Below are 22,336 nucleotides of genomic sequence, written 5' to 3'. Positions count from 1 at the left end.
AGTTTTTTCCTAAAGCCAACAGATATCTTAGCAAGGGGAATGTTGGGAGAAGATACTGATTTTAGGGAAGACCTTCTAGAATCTACGTGTTTCAATTACATTCTAAAAAGCTGATGCAGAGAATATTCAGTGGTTATAGTATCTATATTATGCTGTTTTTCTGGACAAAAGAATAAATGTCAAGTGTTTCATTATTTGTTTTATAATTTTTCTCCATATCGGCTAGAACAGTAAGGATAACCAGCCTGATTTTTGAACTCGTGGATCATTGTCAAATGCTTTAAGCATTTACCTTCAGTAGAATGCATAAGATCTCTCTTATACATAGGAATAGACAGACTCTCCACAATAGCACAACTACAACATTTAAAAAATTATTTTTAAAATGTTGTCGGCCAGGCGCGGTGGCTCAAGCCTGTAATCCCCGCACTTTGGGAGTCGGGTGGATCGCGAGGTCAGGAGATCGAGACTATCCTGGCTAACATGGTGAAACCCCGTCTCTACTAAGAAATACAAAAAACTAGCCGGGCGTGGTGGCGGGCGCCTGTAGTCTCAGCTACTTGGGAGGCTGAGGCGGGAGAATAGCGTGAACCCGGGAGGCGGAGCTTGCAGTGAGCCGAGATCAGGCCACTGCACTCCAGCCTGGGAGCACAGTGAGACTCCGTCTCAAAAAAAAAAAAAAAAAGTTGCCTAGTGTGTAGGAGAGTATAAGTTTAAGATGTATCTCTAATATAAACATTTCATGATGCAGCAAATTATTTCTGGAACAAAGTGAAAGAATTATTATTATTATTATTATCACTATTTAAGATAGGGTCTCACACCTGTCACCCAAACTAGAGTGCAGTGGCGCAATCTTGGCTCACTACAGCCTGAACTTCCCAGGCTCAGGGGAATCCTCCCACCTCAGCCTGAGTAGCTGGGACCACAGATGCACACCACCACACCTGGCATAATTTTTGTATTTTTAGTAGAGACAAAGTTTCACCATGTTACCCAGGCTTGTCTCGAACTCCCGGGCTCAAGCGATCCACCCGCCTCAGCCTTCCAAAGTGCAAGGATTATGAGCATGAGCCACCCTGCTTGGCAAAGTAAAGGTATTAACTACATAAACAAAAAGACAAATAGCATCTCAAAGTCATTATAATTTTAAAGAATTTTAGAAGTAGTAATTTATAGGTTTTTAAAGAAAGAAAATAGGTCTGTGTCATTTAACATAAATGAAAAGTTGAAAGACTTGTGGACAAAAGCCAAATGCTTATAAATTTGAAACTGTAGGCTTGAATTCTGCTATAAGCCAATTTTCTTTTCACTGACATTGTATTTTTTCTGGTGATATCTCTCCCCTTTGCAAGTAGAATAGTAGTATAACTATTAGGCATAGAAAAATCACTTAATATAACTAGTGTAATTGCTACAATCCATAAAATACAAACTCATTATCCAAATTCCTATTCTATATTATATCAGTAACCTATTGATAGGTACTACTGGTTTTGGTTTTAATGGAATGGAGTGAAGATGATGATGGTGAGCAAGAAATATTCCAGACTTTAGAGGAAACTCAGATTCATTTTGTGTGGAGTCTGAAGTTGGAAATAGGACTTATGTGTCTCTGAATCAGAGAGAAAGGATTACACTTGTACTAAATACAATCAGCAAAATGCATTGAAGAAAACTGCATACCACAACCGTAGGTCCAAATAACAAAGGACAACATCTGGCAGCTGTTCACCATTTGATAATTGGTATTTGAGGAAGATTTTGTTTCTTAAAAAAAGGGCAGCTACATTTTGTGGAATCATATTTCTTGTTTTCTGGTTCAAAGTTAAAATATAGAATAGAAAACAGGGAGAGTTATGGTTGAAAACTTTCAAATTTTTAGAATCTGCAGCAGCAGATTTTAAGTATCATCAAATTCAAATTCCAAATAAAATAATCTAAACTGAATTTTTAAATGGGCATTATATATAGAGAAAAATTAATACAAAACTAATCATTATAAACAGTGACATTCAAAAAGGATACTTTTGTGTTTGCTTTTTAGTAACAAGGATGAAAACAAATTTTAAATGACTAGATAGACAAAATCACTGATAGACAAACCTCAATGTTTGTTTACCAAAAACCATATTTGCATAATTAAACTCTGAATTTTCTCAGACAAACCACTCACTGCACTGGGAAAAAAACACTGGTTTAGGAAGGCATCACTATACCTCTCTCCACTTCTACTTTCTTAGAACAGCCCCTTACAACTCAACTGCAACCCTAGCAACAATAAGCAGGCCAGCAGCCCTGTGGATGGAAAAACTTCCCCTTATAGCTAGTTGCTAGCCAACATTTCTTATACTACATGCCCTATGAACTTGGGGAATAGTGCGGTCTTCACACTATGACATACTATTGTTTTCTCTCCAGGGGAGAAAAACAAAGGAGTTTTCAACTCTGCTATACTCACCCTTGACATGCATTTACCCTGTACTCCTCAGCTCCTCCCACTCCCACTGGCCATTTTGTGAAAACCACAAGTAGGCAGTTTGGCTGAAGTCAGATCCATCAAGCGAAAATCAAATACAAAAAAGGGTTAAGGAAATATTTAAGTCTCAACAAAGACTTTTTCTTTTTTGTTTAAGGAGCAAATACAATAATCTGCACCAGAAAATTGGTATTCTGAAGCAAGGGATCTTTGCTTGCCTTCATAAATGGTGTATAAAAGGATTTGGAATCAGAGATTTATCTATTTTCTCTAATTGTAATATTTTACTACTAATTGTTATCCTATAGAACTCCTATAGACTTTAATTCAAGATAAAAGAGGTAAATCTTGCAATTTAATCAAGCAGGGTTAGTTATGAAGTTACTAAAGAGTATCTTGTTAAAATCACCCTCTGGAAGGGCATTTTAATACTGCCTTATAAGGAGGCAGTTTCCCTCTACAGATTTTGAGCATACGGCAAATGAAATTAGTATGAAAACGACTTTCTGGTGGGGTGTGGGTGGCTCATGCTTGTAATCCCAGCACTACGGGAGGCCAAGGTGGGAGGATTATTTGAGCCCAGGAGTATCTTGTCTCTACAAAAAAAAAAATACAAAAATTAGCCAGACAAGGTGGTACACACTTGTGGTCCCAGGTACTTGGGAGGCTGAGGCAGAAGGATCACTTGAGCCTAGGAGGTCAAGGCTTCAGTGATCCATCTGTGTTCACGCCAGCGTATGCCAGCCTGGGCAACAGCCTTGCCTCAAAAAAAGAAAAATGAACTTTGTATGTTAAGATTTACACTGATGATTTAAAGTAATAAATGGATAAAATGGATAAATATTTACATTAGGAAACTTTCTGGGTAGGGAAAATTCTTTATTTTGATTAGGGATGGTAGTTTTATGAGTATATATATTTAAGAAAAATTCATCAAATTGTACACTTAAGATCTCTGCATTTCACTGTGTTTAAATTTTACTTCAATAAAAATTTAAATTATGAAAAGGTGAGTCAAGTTGGCTAAATAAAATTTATAGGAGGTACTCATTGCGGACTGTGCCCCTGCACTAGACCCCAATAATCCAAACCAAGCTAGAATGGAGTCACTCGCACTAGGTGTCATGTAATCAAACTGAACTGAGATGTGAGCTAGTTTTCCAAAAACCAGAAGATTTCACAGCAACGAATAATAAGGGTCCGAGTCAATCTGAGCTGGCATAATAAGAAAGTATCTTCTGCTTTAAGCCACACAAAGAGAGTAACTTGAAGTAACCTGATGCTAACCAACCTAGTTTTTTTGCACAATGCTGTTTCCTTCTTCCTACTGGAGCTGCCTTACAAAAGCTGATCATTCTGCTAATCCCAGTAGAGCACCCTTCTATTTCATAGATAAGATGCTGCCAGATTCATGAATCACTAATAAAAGCCAATTTGATCTTTAAACTCGATTTGTTGAAAATTTCTTCTCTAAAAACTAAAAAAAAAAAAAAAAAAAAAACAAAAACTAACTATATTAATAGTACTGAAAATGGCAAAATGGTGATGGAATACCTGAATGATTCAAGTCTGGGGGACACTGGCCTATGGAAAGGTGAATAATGCCCACAAAGTAGAATACAAAAGGAAATTAAATGAGTTTTGAAGCCTGACTGTGACTCTTCCCAAGGGGTTCTGCTCCTTGCTATTCTTTTCTGAGATTTCTCTCTGCCTAGGGCTAGAACCCAGCAGTAGGAATCTGCTATAATATATTTATCTTCTGGGAAGGATGCATATAAAGCTAAATAAATTAAGTGAGTTGCAGTACATGAATTCCATATTAATAGCAAGCTTAGCAATTAACACAAATATCCAGACATCTAGTCATAAAATGTAAGCAACTTATCCTGTTAATTGGGCTAATGAAAATTTTCTGCTTGTTACGGAAATTTTTGTAATAACTTTGGAGAGAAATACTTTTTATCAGAAAACATAATAGCTGAAATTCCTCATATTGAAATGTATAAATCAAGCAAGTGGTCCTTAATTTTGTTGTTCAAATAGTAAGTTAAGTTATTGGTATTAATAAGTTTTAGGGGAAAAGATACACATAATTTCTGTATGTAAGCAAAAAATTAAAAAATAGATCCTTTTCCAGTTAGTAATAATATCTGGGATAGAGTTAATTAGAAATATGTAAAATTCTCTATTGAAAAAACGAAATAAAAAAGAATAGAGAATCAAACTATGTTTCTACATGGATGCATTTAATATTTTAAACATGAAATTTTTCCCTAAATTGGTACATAGACTTTTTTTACCTCATGTTATAGCAACAACAACAAGTTATGATGTAAACTGGCAACAACATCTTTATTATACTAATACTTGTCAATGACAATTATGACATTTGCAAGCACTGATGATGAGAACACTTCAACATAATCCTTCTACTGGAAAATGTCCTTAAAAAAACAATTCAACAAATAGGGTAGGAGAGAAAGCTATACTGATGAAGCTTTTCATCACTTTTACCAACAACAATAGAAGAAAGGTTAAGTGAATTGTGAAACATATTTTATATTAATGAAAAAGCAGTCTTTCAAAGCATGCCAAAAAAAAACACTGAATGCCCCAAAAGAGACAATTTTACTATATAAATACAGAAAAAGAACCAAAAAACATTTAAAAGGAAAATCAGAAAATGTTTGTAACATATTGACAAATTATTAATAACTAATAAGAGTGTCCATGCCTACAAATCAATCAGAAAAAATATAAGCCCAAGAAAAAATGGGTAAGGGTATAATTAGGCAATTTTCAGAAGAAAACCTAGGCAAATACCATTTAGGAAATAGGCATGGGCAAAGACTTCATGACTAAAACACCAAAAGCAATGGCAACAAAAGTCAGAGTTGACAAATGGGATCTAATTAAACTAAACAGCTTCTGAACAGCAAAAGAAACGATCATCAGAGTTAACACGCAACCTACAGAACGGGAGAAATTTCTTGCAATCCATACATCTGACAAAGGGCTAATATCCAGAATCTACAAGGAACTTAAACAAATTTACAAGAAAAAAACAACCATCCACATCAAAAAGTGGGTGAAGGATATGAACAGACACTTCTCAAAAGAAGACATTTATGCAGGCCAACAAACATATGAAAGAAAGCTCATCATCACTGGTCGTTAGAGAAATGCAAATCAAAATCACAATGAGATATCATCTCACGCCAGTTAGAATGGCGATCATTAAAAAGTCAGGAAACAACAGATGCTAGAGAGGAGGTGGACACTTTTACACTGTTTACACTTTTACACTGTTGGTGGGAGTATAAATTAGTTCAACCATTGTGGAAGACAATGAGGGGAATCCTCAAGGATTTAGACCCAGAAATACCATTTGACCCAGCAATCCCATTACTGGATATATACCCAAAGGATTATATATAATTCTACTATGAAGACACATGCACATGTATGTTTATTTATGCACTGTTTACAATAACAAAGACTTGGCCCATGGCACTGACCCTGAGAACAGTACTGCCTTTGTTAAGAAAAATTGGTACAAATAAAGCAATATATAGAAACATTTAGTTATTATCTTTATAGTCTTTGATTCTAAATATCATTTAGCAAAGATTAAAATAAACCTATCCACATTAACAATACTGCACTACTTCACGTATTCCTGTCTAAATCTCCAGATGAACACACAAAACCTATATCCTTTCTTTTATAAAGGGCAACCTTGTTTTCTATGATACTGAATTCCTCTCTGCAAAGGAGCTGAACAATATTCAGCCAGTGAACAGCCAAGATTCCTTTTATAAGCCAAAAAGCAAAAAGATAAAACAACACCTGATTTTAGAAGGACTCATAAAATGTACATATTCAGAATACAAAAATGATGCCCATCTTTTGCCTAATCATCTGTAGATACATGCCCAACATCCTTTTCTGTTTCTCGAGGTTACACTTGACCTTCCCTGGATCTGCTCTGCTTCACCACTCAACATGGGAAATCTCACCATAGGCTTTTCGTTCTATCATAATTCCTTTTATTGTGGCACTAGTATATGTCCACAAGTATTTGTTTTAGGCACCAATTCTTTCTCTTTATTTAGTGGTAAGAGAACATCATCTCTTGAGGAGAATGTCAAGGTTCATCCTATCTCAACCAAGTTTTTGACAATAAGTAGAGTTAAACAACTCTCTGCATACAATATTCAGAATAATGTATTACATTTTAATAATTCTTTAAAAATGCTGCTAACAATTTTCATTTAAAACATTCCAGGTTCAGAAAATTCATTAAGATGGCTGATACTGTTCTCTACTTAAGTTTAAGGTAGATGCCATGTTGAGCAGTAAATTCTACTTAAATTTTCTATGAGACTGTGTACACACATTACAGTAATATAGTATATAAAATATTTTAGTATATGAGTATGTATATGAAATATAATTTAAGTAAAAGCACTCATTGACTTGTTTACTTACAGTTCTCTATTGTTCTAATTTCCGATAGTCCCCTAACATTAATATAAGTAACCATAAATATTAATTTCCTCATATTAACCTAAGAAAGGAAACATACTGAAGTAACATTTAGAAGAAAAAGTGGATTGTATGTCATTGTTTGTTTTTAAATAATTTAATTTTCTTTAAAGAATAGTGTTAAATGAAGGCCGGGCGCGGTGGCTCAAGCCTGTAATCCCAGCACTTCGGGAGGCCGAGACGGGCGGATCACGAGGTCAGGAGATCGAGACCATCCTGACTAACACGGTGAAACCCCGTCTCTACTAAAAATACAAAAACTTAGCCGGGCGAGGTGGCAGGCGCCTGTAGTCCCAGCTACTCGGGAGGCTGAGGCAGGAGAATGGCGTGAACCCGGGAGGCGGAGCTTGCAGTGAGCTGAGATCCAGCCACTGCACTCCAGCCTGGGTGACAGAGCGAGACTCCGTCTCAAAAAAAAAAAAAAAAAAAAAAAAGAATAATGTTAAATGAAATTTGAAGTTTGTATATTTTATATAATAAAACACAATCTTACCCCTTTCTTGGCCAGTGCAGCAACTTTGTCATGTGTTCTGGATTTATCTGTAAGACAATGAAACATGGCTGCTTCAAAAAAGTGCCTATGTTCCCATTCAAATAAATACTGAGTTACACAATTAGAATTTTCTACTTTCTCATTACTATTATAACATTATTTTGTTCCAGTTGTCCCTTTAATTAATATGCTAATAAACTAAGCTTCCCATTGTTTAGTAGAGCAATGCAATCCAAAAGTAATAATACGAACATTTTTATATTTATTTGGCAAATTTCTTCGCTTAAAGTTGGTTAGTTGGATATCCTCAAGTTGTCTAGTATATCTGATTTCTAGGTTCTGGGGAGCTTGTGTGCTCTGGAGTATATAGGATCTAAAATTGAATCCTAGCTGCCTCCATTTTCATATCTATCTATTATATGCTGGACATGGGACAAGGACTTTATATAGATATCTTATTTAATTATCATTATAACCTTGTAAAGTACGCAGCCTCGCCTCACTTCACAGCTGAGGTAAATAATGTATCCTGCCTGAGGTCATGCAGCTTGGCCAGAACCATCTGATCACAAGCCTCTTTTCCAGAATGTCTGTCGTCTCCATTTCGGACCACTGAGCTACCAACAGTGCCTCAGAGAAAGACTCAGCAAGAATGGAAACTACTAGTACATTTTCTCATTATACTACTCCTAAATTTAGTACATTTTCTCATTATTCCACTCCTAAAAACAGAATAATTAGTAACCAAATAGTTCATAAAAAACTATCCCAGGATATTATTTTGAGATATGCTAAAGCAGGTATGTGTGTATATGTATCTATTGGTTACGACTGTTGTCATAAAATATAGAAACTCAGAGGAACAGGTTACTATATTCATTCCTACAACTGGCTGGTCACATGTAAACTATCCTCTTTCCTATATCCAGCTGTATACTTGAGATGATCCCTCTTTCTAGAACACCCTTTCTCTCCACTGATGAACGTATAAGGTTATGTGCCACTACAGATATTCCTGTGATTAGGATAAAACTCCACCTCTTTTGCAAAATCATAGTCATATTAAGCCATGAAACTTTCTTCTTTGTATTATGGTTAGTTACGAACATGTCTAAGTATTCTGTGACTTGAATATTCCTCAAAAGCAGGGACCACATTTTATATGCAGTAAGTGTTCAATATTACTTATAAATAAAAATGTATATGTATTTCATCCAAAATCTCCTATGAATCTGAAATATATATTTTACCTGAAAAAAATTACTGTAATGTATTAATTAACATATATTGATCATTTACTTGGTATCAGCTACTATATTAGACAGTATAAGATACAAAACAATGCACATGCTCTTAGACTCTCTTTATTTATAAACCAGGGGTAATAATTATTTTTCTTAAACTTTTAGTTTCAAGGGTACATGTACTTATTTGCTATACAGATACATTGTGTATTGCAGGGTTTGATGTACATATTATTTTATCACCCAGGTAGTAAGCATAGTACCCAATAGGTAGGTTTTCAATCCTCACCCTCTTTCCACCCTCCACTCTCAAGTAGGCTCCAGTGTCTATTGTTTCCTTTTTTGTGATCACGTGTACTCAATGTTTAGTTCTCACTTATAAGTGACAACATGCAGTGCTTGATTGTCTGTTCCTACATTATCTTGCTTAGGATAATGACCTCCAGTCCCAACCATGTTGCTGAAAGGACATTATCTTGTTCTTTTACATGACTGCATAGCATTCCATAGTGAATATGTACCATATTTTCTTTATCCAGTCTACAATTAATGGGCTTCTAAGTTAATTTCATGTCTTTGCTATTGAAAATAGTGCTGCAATGAACATATGTGTGCATATATCTTCATGGTAGAATGATTTATATTTCTATGGGTATATATCCCAAAAATGGGATTCCTGGGTCAAATGATGGTTCAGTTTTAAGTTTTTGAAAAATTGTCAAACTGCTTTGCACAGTCACTGAACTAAATTACATTACCACAAGTAGTATATAGCGTTCCCTTTCCTCTGCAACCTCGCCAGTATTTGTTATCTTTTGACTTTGTATTAATAACCATTCTGACTACTGTGAGATACTATCTCATTATGGTTTTGATTTGCATTTCTCTAAGGGCCAGTGATGTTGAGCATTTTTTCATATGCTCATTAGCCACATATATGTCTTCTTTTGAAAAGTGTCTGTTCATGTCCTTTGCCCACTTTTTAATGGGGTTATTTTTTGCTTATTATAAATGCTGGACATCAGACCTTTTTCAAATGTAGAGTTTGCAAATATTTTCTCCCACTCTGTGGACTGTCTATTTACTCTGTTGATAGTTTTGTTTGTTGTAAAGAGCTCTTTAGTTTAATTAGGTCCAGGAGTAAAAATGATTACCTCACTAGTATATTGTGAGATTTAAATAGAATAAGCTACTTAATTAAAACTCCTAAAACAATGTCTGAAAATCAACAAATATTCACTTCCATTTTAGCTAATAGACATGGTGTGTGTGTGTGTGTGGGGGGGGTGTATGTGTGAAAGAGACAGAAAGAAAGAGATCTTGATCTTTGGAATACTAGGAAAAACATTTTAGGGATTATATATTTCACTACTGTATCATCTTTTTAGGTGACTCTACCATTCTTCCATCTAAATAATTATTTTCATCTTTTTAACATAGTTAGAAATAATTGATGAGTAATAATAAAATAGCAACATGTTTCAAGAAATAGGAAAAAATAAGATCACAAAAATTTCATAGTATATTTTGGGATTAATGACGTGTAAAGGGCCCGGTAGAACCTTATAGTAATAAAAAGATACAATAAATTTTGTTGTATCTTAAAAAAAGTAAATTTACTCTTTGTTCTTTTGAAAATCTCTAATAAGGATAGAAGTCATGATGAAATATCAATCATTAAAAATAGTTAAAATTAACAAAAAGAAACTCAAAAACTAAAATTGGAGTCTATGTATCTGGATGGGACAGAGAGAGTTAACCAAAATGGATGTTTGCTATGTTTCCTGTCAAAATATACCTCATTCTTACATAAATTTGCTAACATGGCAATGAATTGGGAACAGAAATATGTGAACTGTTGTTCAAGGAGCTTTTTATGCTCAAAAGTTATAAAAACCATCTTCCAATAAAAGTAGAGTATCTTGGGGAGTATCAAAAACCACATTGATTTTCAAATGCCTAAGGAAAATTCTTATGTAATATTTGAAACATTATGATCAGTAGTAATTTCTTTATTAATAATAACAGTAGGTCTATGTTCAACTTCAGCAAAAATTAACAACCTTCTAAAAGCTAAATTTTCTCTTGTGAGAAAGATTTAATTTCCTTCCTTCAGAAATCTCTGCATGGAGGGACTCTCACCATAAAGAGTGAAAAGCAGTTAACAGGAAATGTAGATGTGGATAATGAAAAGGGCCTTCACTCCTCCTTTGAGCTATATCCAAGTCATATTTTTAAAGTGCAAAAGAGGAGCTGCTGGTAGTAAATGAAAATGTTCTAAATGAGTAGAGGTGGTTATGACTCATGACCCAGAACAGATGTTACTGATTTTTTACTTACAACTATATTAGGGAGAAATACAAATATTAACATAATTCAATGATTTCTCTTCTTTAAATAATTTTTTTAAACCTTGTGTACTCATGGACTCTGAAAAATTTGTCAGTTTTTGTTTGTTTAACTGTGATAGCTGAGAGCATTTTCGTAAAAATGTAGAGGACATTCAGTTTCTGGTCTGGAATGTAAGGAGCTTAGAAGGTTGCCACTAGAGTCCAACAACATGTACAAAGGTGAGCAAAATGAAAAATGAACAACTCTTTTCAGATCCTTTGGAGAAGTGAGGTCACCGGGAAAACTGATGTCCCCAAATTTGGAGAAAAAGACAGGTAAATACAGAGAATCACAACCCACCTGAGCAGGGTGGAAACTAGTATAGGGGTAGGAAAACATGAACTTCAATTGACAAACTTCTAGAAACTCTGTGGGAACAAGCCTGAGACAGAAACTCCAGGGGGACCTAGTCATGGTGGGAGGGGCACACACTTTTGTTGAGTTTTACCTGAAGGAGCTCTACCAGGTTCTCGCAGAGAAGATTAGGGAAATATCTCCTGGTTCCATCAAGGGGAGGAGAAAAGTAATCATTCTGAAATAATCAGACCATTCTGTACTTCTTAGCAAGGCCTGCCCTGAGGAGAAACTATTTTACCAGAGTCTAACCTATTGAGGGATTTTCAAAGCCTAACCCCAGCCTGACCTGGGGGAAACAAAATACCCAACTCCAGCCCCTTCTAGCCATCCTTTACCACCTATGTAGGTGAAGAAAATAAAAGGAAGTTGGAGGAAAGCCCTTATGAAGTTTACAGCCTAGGACTGAGACTTTATGATAGGAACATAGAATGCTTTCCCTCCCCCTCATGTCTTACCACTGTACTGCTAAACTATCATGATTGCAGTTATTTTACCCAGAACATCATGCCCACCTTTCAATAAAAATTTATAAGGCATACTAAATGGCAAAAAAGAAAATTTGAAGAGAAAGAGCAAGCAGCAGGACCAGATCAAGATATGGCAGGGATGATGGGATTATCAGCTCGTGAATTTAAAACAACTATGATTAATATGCTAAAAGCTATAGTGTTAAAAGTAGACAACATGCGCGAACAGATGAGTAATGTAAGTAAAGAAATGAAAATTCTAAGAAAGATTCATAAGAAATACTTGAGAGCAAAAGTACTGTAACAGAAATGAAGAATGTGTTTGATATGCTCATCAGGAGACTCAACATAGCTAAGGAAACAATCTTTGAGCTTCAGGATATATCAATAAAAACCACCAAAACTAAAAAAACTGAAAAAGAGAAAATACTGAAAAAAATAATAAAACAGTATATCCAAGAACTGTGTGACAACTAGAAAAGTGTGACATATACGTAATAGGTATACCAGAATGAAAAGAGATACAGGAACAACAACAACAAAAAATTGACACAATAATAACTGATAATTTCCCCCAAATTAATATCAGATGCCAAACCATAGACCCAGAAGCTCAGGAAATACCAAGTAATATAAATGCCAAAAATCTACATGTCATATTCAAACTGCAGAAAATAAAAGATTAAAAATAAAATCTTGAAAGAAGTCAGAGAAAAAACCCACTTTACCAATAGAAGAGTAAAGATAAGAACTACATCAAACTTTTCCTCAAAAACCATGCAATCGATAAAACAGTTGAGCAAAATAAAGTGTTGACAAAATAACCCACCCACCTAGAATTATACACTCTGAAATTACTTTTCTTTCTTTTTTTTTTTTTTTCCATTTAGAAAACATGTTTCTTAATTCTTTTTTTTTTTTTCTTTTGAGATAGGATCTTGCTCTGTGCTTAGGTCAGAGTGCAGTGGCACAATCATGGCTCACTGCAGCCTCAACCTCCTGGGCTCAAGCGATACTCCCACTTCAGTCTCCTGCATAGCTGGGACTACAGATGACTACCTGGTTAATTTTTGAATTTTTTACAGAGACAGAATCTCACCATGTTGTTCAGGCTGGTCTCAAACTCTGAGCTCAAGTGATCCTCCTGCCTCAGCCTCCTAAAGTGCTGGGATTACAGGCCTGAGCCACAATGCATGGCCTGTGAAATTATTTTTCAAAAGTAAAGGAGAAATAAAGACTTTCTCAGGCAAAAAAAAAAAAAAAAAAAAAAAAAAAAGGAGGCATTTGTTGCCAATAGAACTGCCTTGCAAGGAATACTAAAAGAAGTTCTTCCGAGAGAAGAAAAATAATATAAGTTAGAAAGTCAGATCTGCACAAAGACAAGAAGAGCATTGAAAACTGACTAAGTAAAGGTAAAGTAAAAACTTTTTCCTTTTCTTATTCTTAATCGATCTAACAGATAACAGTTTGTTTAAAATAATCATGATATACTTAATTACGTATGTTTATGCATACATCTTTTTGTGTGCATGCATATATGCTTATATATGAGTAAAATGAATGATATCAATGATAGCAGGGATGAGAAGGAAGAATTAGGCATAATCTGTCATAAGATATTTGTACTACCCATGAAACAGGATAATTATTTGTAAGTGAGATTTGAATTAGTTGTAAATGTATATTGCAAACTCTAGGGCAACAACTAAAAAAAGTTTTTGAAAAAGTATAACTGATAATTGGTATGCTAAGAGGGAAGAAAATGGAATTATTTAAAATCTCAAAATCACAAAGACAGGAAAAGAGTGAAAGACAAAAACAGTAACAAAGAAAAAGGGCACCACTAAAAATAGTTTTAAAAAAGTATAATTGATATTGATATGTCAACAGGGAAGAAAATGTAATTACATAAAATCTCAAAATCACAAAGACAGAAAAAGAGTAAAAGGCAAAAATAGTAACAAAGAAAAAGGGCAATAAATAGAAAATAATAATAAATATGACAACTATTAATCCATGATATTAAAAATAATGATTTTAAATATTAATGGCCTAGATGGATGAATTAAAAGAAAAGTATATCATGCTAACCCTAATGAAAAGGAAGTAGGAGGAGTTATATTAATTTGAAACATAGCAGACTTCAGAGTAAGGAACGTTATCAAGAATAAAGAGGGTCATATAAAATAATAAAGAAGTCAATACTCCAAGAAGACTTGCAACCTTTAATGTACATGCACCTAACAACAGAGCATCAAAATATGAGAGGCGAAAACTGATGGAACTGTAGACAGAAATAAATAAACCTACTATTATAGCTAGAGGCTTCAACAGCCCTCTGTCAGAAATGAACAAATCCAGCAAAAAGAAAATCAGTAAAGACACAGTTGAACTCAAAAGCACCATCAATCAACTGGATATATTTGACATCTGTAATCTACTTCATCCAACAACAGCAGAATACACATCCTTTTTGAGCCCACATGAAACATTCAGAAAAACGGACCACATTCTGGGCAATAAAAAATACCTTAACACATTTAAAAGAATAGATATAATACAATGTCTCCTTGCAGACCAAAATGGAATTAAGCCAGAAACTGGTAACAGAGAGAGAGGTGGAAATTCAAAATACTTGGAGATTAAGGAACACACTTCTAAGTAACACATAGATCAAAGAAAAAAAAAACCTCAAGAAAAATTTTAAAATATTTTGAACTAAATGAAAATGAAAATACAACTTATCAATCACGGGATGCAGCAAAAGCAATGTTCAGAGGAAAATTTATAGCATTGAATTCATCTATTAGAAAAGAAAAAAGCTCTAAAATCAATAATCTAAGCTTCTACTTTGGAAATTAGAAGAAAAAGAACAGACTGAATCCAAAGTAAGCAGAAGAAAAAAATAAAAGAGCAGAAATCAATGAAATTGAAGACAGTAGATAGAGAAAAATCAATACAACCATAAGCTAGTTCTTTGAAAGATCAGTAAATTTGATGACTAAAGAGAGGGAAGGAAGGAAGGAAGGAAGGAAGGAAGGAAGGAAGACAGGAAGGAAGGAAGGAAGGAAGACAGGAAGGAAGGAAGGCAGGAAGGAAGGAAGACAGGAAGACAGGAAGGAAGGAAGGCAGGAAGAAAGGAAGGAAGGAAGGGAGGGAGGGAGAGAGACAGGAAGGAAGGAGGAAAGGGAGAGAGGCAGGTGGGCACATATTACTAATACTAGAAATGAAAGAGGTAGACATTATAACAAATCCCATGGGCATTAAAAGAAAATAAAGGAACATTATGAACAACTCTATGCCCACAAATTTTATAACCTAGATGAAATGGACCAATTTCTTGAAAGAGTCACTCTGCTAAAATTCTACAAAAAGAAACAGGCAATCTGAATAGACCTATACTACTAAAGAAATTGAATCAATATAATAACCTTCCAAAACAAAAAGCAGCAAGCCCAGATGGGTTCACTGGTGAATGCTATCAAACATATAGGAAGAAATATGCCAATTCTCCATAACCTTTTCCAGAAGATATAAGCAGAGAAAATACTTTCTAACTCATTCAATGCAAGGTAGTTCAAAAATTGGAAACCAATTAATTTAATCAATCAATTGCATTAACAGCATAAAGAAGAAAAAAAAAAACACCTCAGGAAACAAGGAAGACAGGGGAACTTCCTCAGCTTCATAAAGAGCATTTACAAAATATCTAAAGCTAGTATCATATTTAATGGTAACAAGCTAGAAGCTGTCATGCTAAGATGAAGAACAAGTCAAGGGTTTTCTCACTCACCACTCTTCTCAATATTGTACTGGAATTTCTAGATAACACGGTAAGACAATAAATGAAAATAAAAGGTATATAGATTTGGAAAGAAGAAATAAAAGTCTCTTTGCACATGCTATGATTGTCTATGTAGTAAATCCAAAAGAATAGACCAAAAAAAAAATCCTGTAATTAATAATAGATTATAGCAAGGTTGCAGGATACAAGGTTAAAATGCAAAAATAAATAGATTTCTGATATACCAGTACCAAACAAGTAGAATTTGAAATGAAAACACATTAGAATTTACACTGGCAAACCTCAAAGTGAATTAGTTAAGCATAAATCTAAAAAAAAAGTATAAGATCTAAATGAGGAAAACTACCAAACTCTGATAAAAATAAATCAAAAAAGAACTGAATAAACTTGAAGATATTCCATGTTCACTGATAAAAAGACTCAATATTGTCAAGATGTCAGCTCTTCCCAACTTATGATATATAGATTCAACACAATCCCAATAAAATGCCAGCACGTTATTTTGTGAAATCAACAAACTGATTCTAAAATGTATATGGAAAGGCAAAAGACCCAGAATAGCCAACCCAATATGGAAGTGAACCAAACATCTGACCCTTGGACCCTTGGATTTTTAGAGCAGTGAAACTACTCTACATGATACTACAGTGGTGGATACAGGTCATTATACATTTCTCCAAACCCACAGAATGTATAACAGCAAGAGTAAACCCTAATGTAAACTAAGGACTTTGGGTGATAATGACGTGTCAGTGTAGGTTCATCAATTGTAACAAATAGATCTCATGGTATGGGATGTTGATAGTGGGGGAGGTTGTGTGTTTAGGGGCTGTGTGGAGGAGATATATGGGAACTCTCTGTACTTTCCACTCAATTTTCTGTGAACTTAAAACTGCTCTAAAAAATCAAGTCAATTTTTTTACAATATATATAATTCTGGGAAAAAGTTAGAAATAAGGACATCAATTCTAAAATGTAGAGCATGTAAGAAAGTCTTAATCTTTATTAAGATTAATCATTATTCTATGGATAATGGTCTATTTATTTTTAGAAGTATAATTAAAATGAATGTTTCTATATAAGATAAAAAATTTTCTAGCTCCAGCAGAATTACTTAGTTACAGTAGTAGTAATAAATGCAACAAAAACAGAACAACTAAATTATGAGGGTAAGACTGTTATAATCTGATTGGGTTATATTTAAAGTTATATTAAAAATTTTACATATATTTAAAGATCCTGCATATTTCAACAATGAGAGAGTTGCATCAGATAAAATACTATACCAATTTCTGCATGGTAGGAAGACTATAGGTTAAATATTGGGGTAATTTATTTCTAGGTTGGAAAAATAAATTGTTAGGTGAAGAAACCTTTCAAGTTGCTGGGTTACAAAGTGGATTGCTGCTAAGTTATTCATCTTTGGTGAAATATCTAAACGGTGGCTACTTATCTCTCAAAACTACTTTTGAATACAGAAAGAAGTTGAATACTTTACCAGAATCTACACTGGATGCTAAGCAGACACAAGCATTACATGACTATTTTGGAGATAGTGAATAGTGAATTGTGAGCCTGTTACTGCAAAGACTGAACTCCTGGAATTCTGAAGTCCTGAAAGTTCATGCCCTTCCATTTTGGCTACTTAAGAGACAAAATGAAAGCTGTTAGGCATACGGCTCTCAAGAATCAGGCTGAATTACATAAAACTCTGCATGTAAAAATAATCAGACTTTCAGCAAGAAAATGAGCTATTGCTGCAAAACCAATCAGAAATAATCCTTCTTCAGAGTCTCTGGACAGGCAAGAATGTCAAAGGACCCACTGCTAATTGAGAGTGCAAGTCTACTCCTCGTGAGAAATAGATATAAGTTTAAAAAGTAAATGACTATATTACTTAAAGCTATTAATGTTCAAAAAATTAAATGTCTAAAAGGCTTTCGTGATTAAATAACAGAAATGTATAGTCTGTGCAAGGCAAAAAATTATATTTGTGACAATACAGTGAGTTCAACCTTTATTGCTAATAAACAGAGACATTATATTTTCAGCACAGGAATAAAATTGCATTTGTAGTAATAAATGTCTCTTCTCATGGTCTCAGAGTAAACCTGAGTAGTGTATTTGTCATTCTTTTTCCACTCTTTTCAAACCTACTTATTTGCTTTAAATCCTAAACTTAGGTGGCTGGGTTGAAATTTAAATTTTTTCTCAAATAAAATCTTTTCACATATACATTTTTTTGTAAATATAAATCAAAGTTTTCCAAAGGAGAAAAAAAAAAAAATCATTGCTACTTTAAAATCCAGTCAGCATCAAAGTCCGGATCCTTCTATCCATAGAGTAATCTGTTTAGAATTTAAAGTAATAAAGACAAAAAGGGGCTTATAAAATATTAAATGATTATAATCACTAAGCAGAAAGCAATTTAAACATATTTAAGTTTAATAAAAACTATCTCATGCCTGTGATGCCAGCACTTTGGGAGGCCAAGGCAGATGGATCACCTGAGTTCAGGAGTTCAAGACCAGCCTGGACAATATGATGAAACCTTGTCTCTACTGAAAATACAAAAATTAGCTGGGTGTGGTGGCGGGCATCTGTAATCCCAGCTACTCGGGAAGCTGAGGCAGGAGACTTGCTAGAACCTAGGAGGCGGAGCTTGTGGTGAGCCAAGATCGCGTCCCTGCACTCCAGCCTGGGCGACAGAGTAAGACTCCATCTAAATAAACAAATAAATAAATGTTATCATTTTATGTGGCAATCATCTTCTTTTTAGAGTTAAAAATGTGTCATATCCATAGATCAATGGAACAGAATAAAGAACTCAGAAATAAGGCCACATGCCTACAACTATCTGATCTTCAACAAACCTGACAAAAACAAGCAATGGGAAGTTCAAGACCAGCCTGGCCGACATAGTGAAACCCCATCTCTACTAAAGATACAAAAAATTGGCCGGGCATGGTGGCATGTGCCTGTAATCCCGACTACTCGGGAGGCTGAGGCAGGAGAATCGCTTGAACCCAGGAGGTGGAGCTTGCAGTGAGCCGAGATCACACCATTGCACTCCAGCAACAGGGCAAGACTCTGTCTAAAAAAAAAAAAAAAAAAAAAAATGAGGAAAGGATTCCCTATAAATGGTGCTGGGAGAACTGGCTAGCCATATGCAGAAAATTGAAACTGGACCCTGCCCCACTTCCTTATACCATATACAAAAATTAACTCAAGATGGATTAAAGACTTAAATGTAAAACCCAAAACTATAAAAACCCTGGAAGACAACCTAGGCAATACCATTCAGGACATAGGCATGGGCAAAGATTTCACAATGAAGACACCAAAAGCAACTGGAACACAGCAAAAATTTACAAATGGGATCTAATTAAACTAAAGAGTGCAGTAATAGAAACTATCAACAGAGTGAGCAGAGAACTTACTGAATGGAAGAAAATTTTTGCAATCTATGCATCTGACAAAGGTCTAATACCCACCATCTATAGGGAACTTAAACAAGTTCACAAAAAAAAAAAAAAAAAAAATTTAAAAAGTGGGCAAAGGACACAAACTAACAATTTAAAAAGAAGACATACATGTGGTCAACCTACATAAGAAAAAACGTTCAACATCACTGATCATTAGAGAAATGTAAATCAAAATCACGAGATACCATCTCACACTAGTCAGAATGGCTACTATTAAAAAGTCAAAAAATAACAGATGGTGGTGAGGTTGAGGAGAAAAAGGAACACTTATACACTGTTGGTGGGAGTGTAAATTAGTTCAACCATTGTGGAAGACAGTGTGGTGATTGCTCAAAGACCTAGGGGCAGAAATACCACTCAATCCAGCAATCTCATTACTGAGTATATACCCAAAGGAATATAAATCATTCTATTATAAAGACACTTGCACACGTGTGTTCAACACTATTCACAATAGCAAAGACAATGACTCAAACTAAATGCCCATCAATGGTATAAAGAAAATGTGGATAAAGAAAATGTGGTAAAGAAAACGTGGTACTTGTACACTGCAATAAAGAAAATATGGTACCTGTACACCATGGAATACTATGCGGCCATAGGAAAGAATGAGATCAGTCCTTTGCAGGGACATGGATGGAGCTGGATGCCATTAGCCTTAGCAAACTAATGCAGGAACAAACCCAAATACTGCATGTTCTCACCTATAAGTGGGAGCTAATTGATAAGAATAAATTGGCACATAGAGAAGAACACACACTGGGGTTTATCAGAGGGTGGAAGGTGGGAGGAGGAAAAGGATCAGGAAAAATAACTAATGTGTACTAGGCTTAATACCTGGGTTATGAAATATCTTTATAACACATTCCCGTGACACAAATTTACCTATATAACAAGCCTGCACATGTACCCCTGAACTTAAAAGTTAAATATATACACAAAAAAATCAAACCTACTATAATCTTTCAAATGGTTTCATTTAAAAAGCTAACTATACACCATAGTATTGAGAATTCAATAAAACTTTCTGTGAAAATAACCTGAAATATTATCACAATTTTTCGCCTAATTTTTTTGAAAGTTGAAGTTTATCTTCTATTCCTGCCCTGAACTTATTTTAAAATGCAACATTTTGAAAATACTTTTTTCTGTAATAATACAGCATATCCAAGTGAAATTTTAATGTCACGAATATATTTAAAGCTATGGTTCCCATTGTGAAATATATGCATTTGAAATACACAAGGGGATCTGTAGATAGTCTAAGAGTAAAGAAGATAACAAAAGTGCTAACAAGAACTCCTGTATTTAAATAGAGTGTATGTTTAGTCATTGAAAATAGTTTTAGGGGACAAAATATATACTATTCATTCATATAAAAATAATTTTCCAATAAACAATGACATACTATTTCCCTATGAACAGAAAGAGACAGATTTTTGAATGAGCAAACATATTTTGGAAAACGTGCATTTGGATAAATCCTTATTTTGGAGTAATAAAGAAAAAATATTGACATACCTTGTTGTTTTGATAGGCAGCACATTTCCAGTCTTTGCTCATGAGAATATCCATAGAGTAGATATGCTTCTTGAAGTGCACTTTTATACCACTTCTTTTTATTCTTACATTTTTCTGGCTATATAAATACAGAAAAAAGAATAAAATTCTTTTTTAAATATATAACTTTGTTTTAAAATCCACTGATTAAGCTGGAACAAAATCTAATTTGGAGCATTGTATAGTATATTTCTTAGACTTTAGTATCTAATTATTATTTTATTATTATTTTAGAATTCAGCAAAATTGTGAAAATTTTGCAATTTAATAGTCAAAGGGTCAGATGTTTGGTTCGCTACATAACAAAGTAGTTAATACTAATAGATTTAATAAGAATAATGTTGATTTCTTTTTAAACAACATAGCAATTATACTAAAGTGGTACAAATTGAAAAGCAAGTTTCTTATTAGAAGAAAATTAATTTGGCAGGGTGCAGTGGCTCATGCCTGTTAATTCCAGCTACTTGGGAGGCTGAGGTAGGAGAACAGATTGAACCTGGGAGGCAGATGTTGCAGTGATGCAAGATTGTGCCATTGCACTCCAGTCTGGGTGACAGAGTAAGACTCTGTCTCAAAAATAAAATAAAATAAAATAAAATAAAAAGAAATTATATTCACATCTAGTTTTAGTGTTACAGCGATATTAACATATGCATACAAGTTTCTTAAACTTTCTGTGCCCTAGTTTCTTTATCTAGAAAATATGAATGATAACACTACATACATCATAAGGTTTCATGAGTATGAAATAAAATAATAGATTATAGTTTCATGGCATAATAAGATTCAATAAGTTATTTTACTTGGATACAGTACATTTTCTAAATACCTATTTAGTTTACAAAAAATATATTTTAAAAAGAAAAACAAAATGAAAAAAAAATCTGGGTCAAAAATAAATATTAAATTGACCTAGTCCAATAATGTTTTCAGTGTTATTTTAAAACTCAGCAAAAATATTTGTATAATGTTTTTAAATGTTATATTTATAAAATGCATGCCATCATTTTCATTTTATTCAAAATACTTTACCAGCCAAAGGAATATGGCTATTTATTTTATTAACCTATAATTATCACCTATCTATAAAGATTATATTTTTCTCTCAGATGTATAATTCACCCTTTTCACAGAAATGTAAATCTATATAAGACCCATATTGAATTAATTCAGAGAATTAAACTATACATTTAAAGCTCTTCTCAAATGTCACCATACTCTTAGAGTCCCTAAATTAATATCAAGTCTGTGCTCCCACTACACATAATACTTTCATTTACTGATTTACTACTTTCTGACTTCTATTATAGTTATTTGTGTTCATGACATCACTACCCATAAAATGAAAGATCCATGAAGATGGAGGCAATAAATAACATTTCATCTTTGCATCCTCCACAGTACCCATTTGCCTATACCTCATGGTATATTATATAAAGTATTCAGAAAGAGGCTGATAAATTGCATTTGGTCCTGGGCAAAGATTAACTTGACATAAAAGCAATGA

The 22,336-nt window shown here is 34.0% G+C and overlaps 1 protein-coding gene across 1 annotated transcript in view; it reads right to left on the bottom strand.

Moving 5' to 3' along the window:
* The window catches only part of ZCWPW2 (zinc finger CW-type and PWWP domain containing 2), a 158,723-nt gene that overhangs the window by 21,278 nt on the left and 115,109 nt on the right, over nt 1–22,336 (bottom strand). The window contains 2 exon segments of the mRNA XM_031663787.1: nt 7,521–7,567; nt 20,791–20,972. Coding sequence (XP_031519647.1) covers nt 7,521–7,567; nt 20,791–20,972 — 229 coding nt within the window.

This window comes from Papio anubis, chromosome 2 (assembly GCF_008728515.1).
Source record: "Papio anubis isolate 15944 chromosome 2, Panubis1.0, whole genome shotgun sequence".
Lineage (NCBI taxonomy): Eukaryota > Metazoa > Chordata > Mammalia > Primates > Cercopithecidae > Papio > Papio anubis.
Note: the sequence above shows the minus strand (reverse complement) of the source record. Positions and strands in the feature narration are given on the sequence as shown.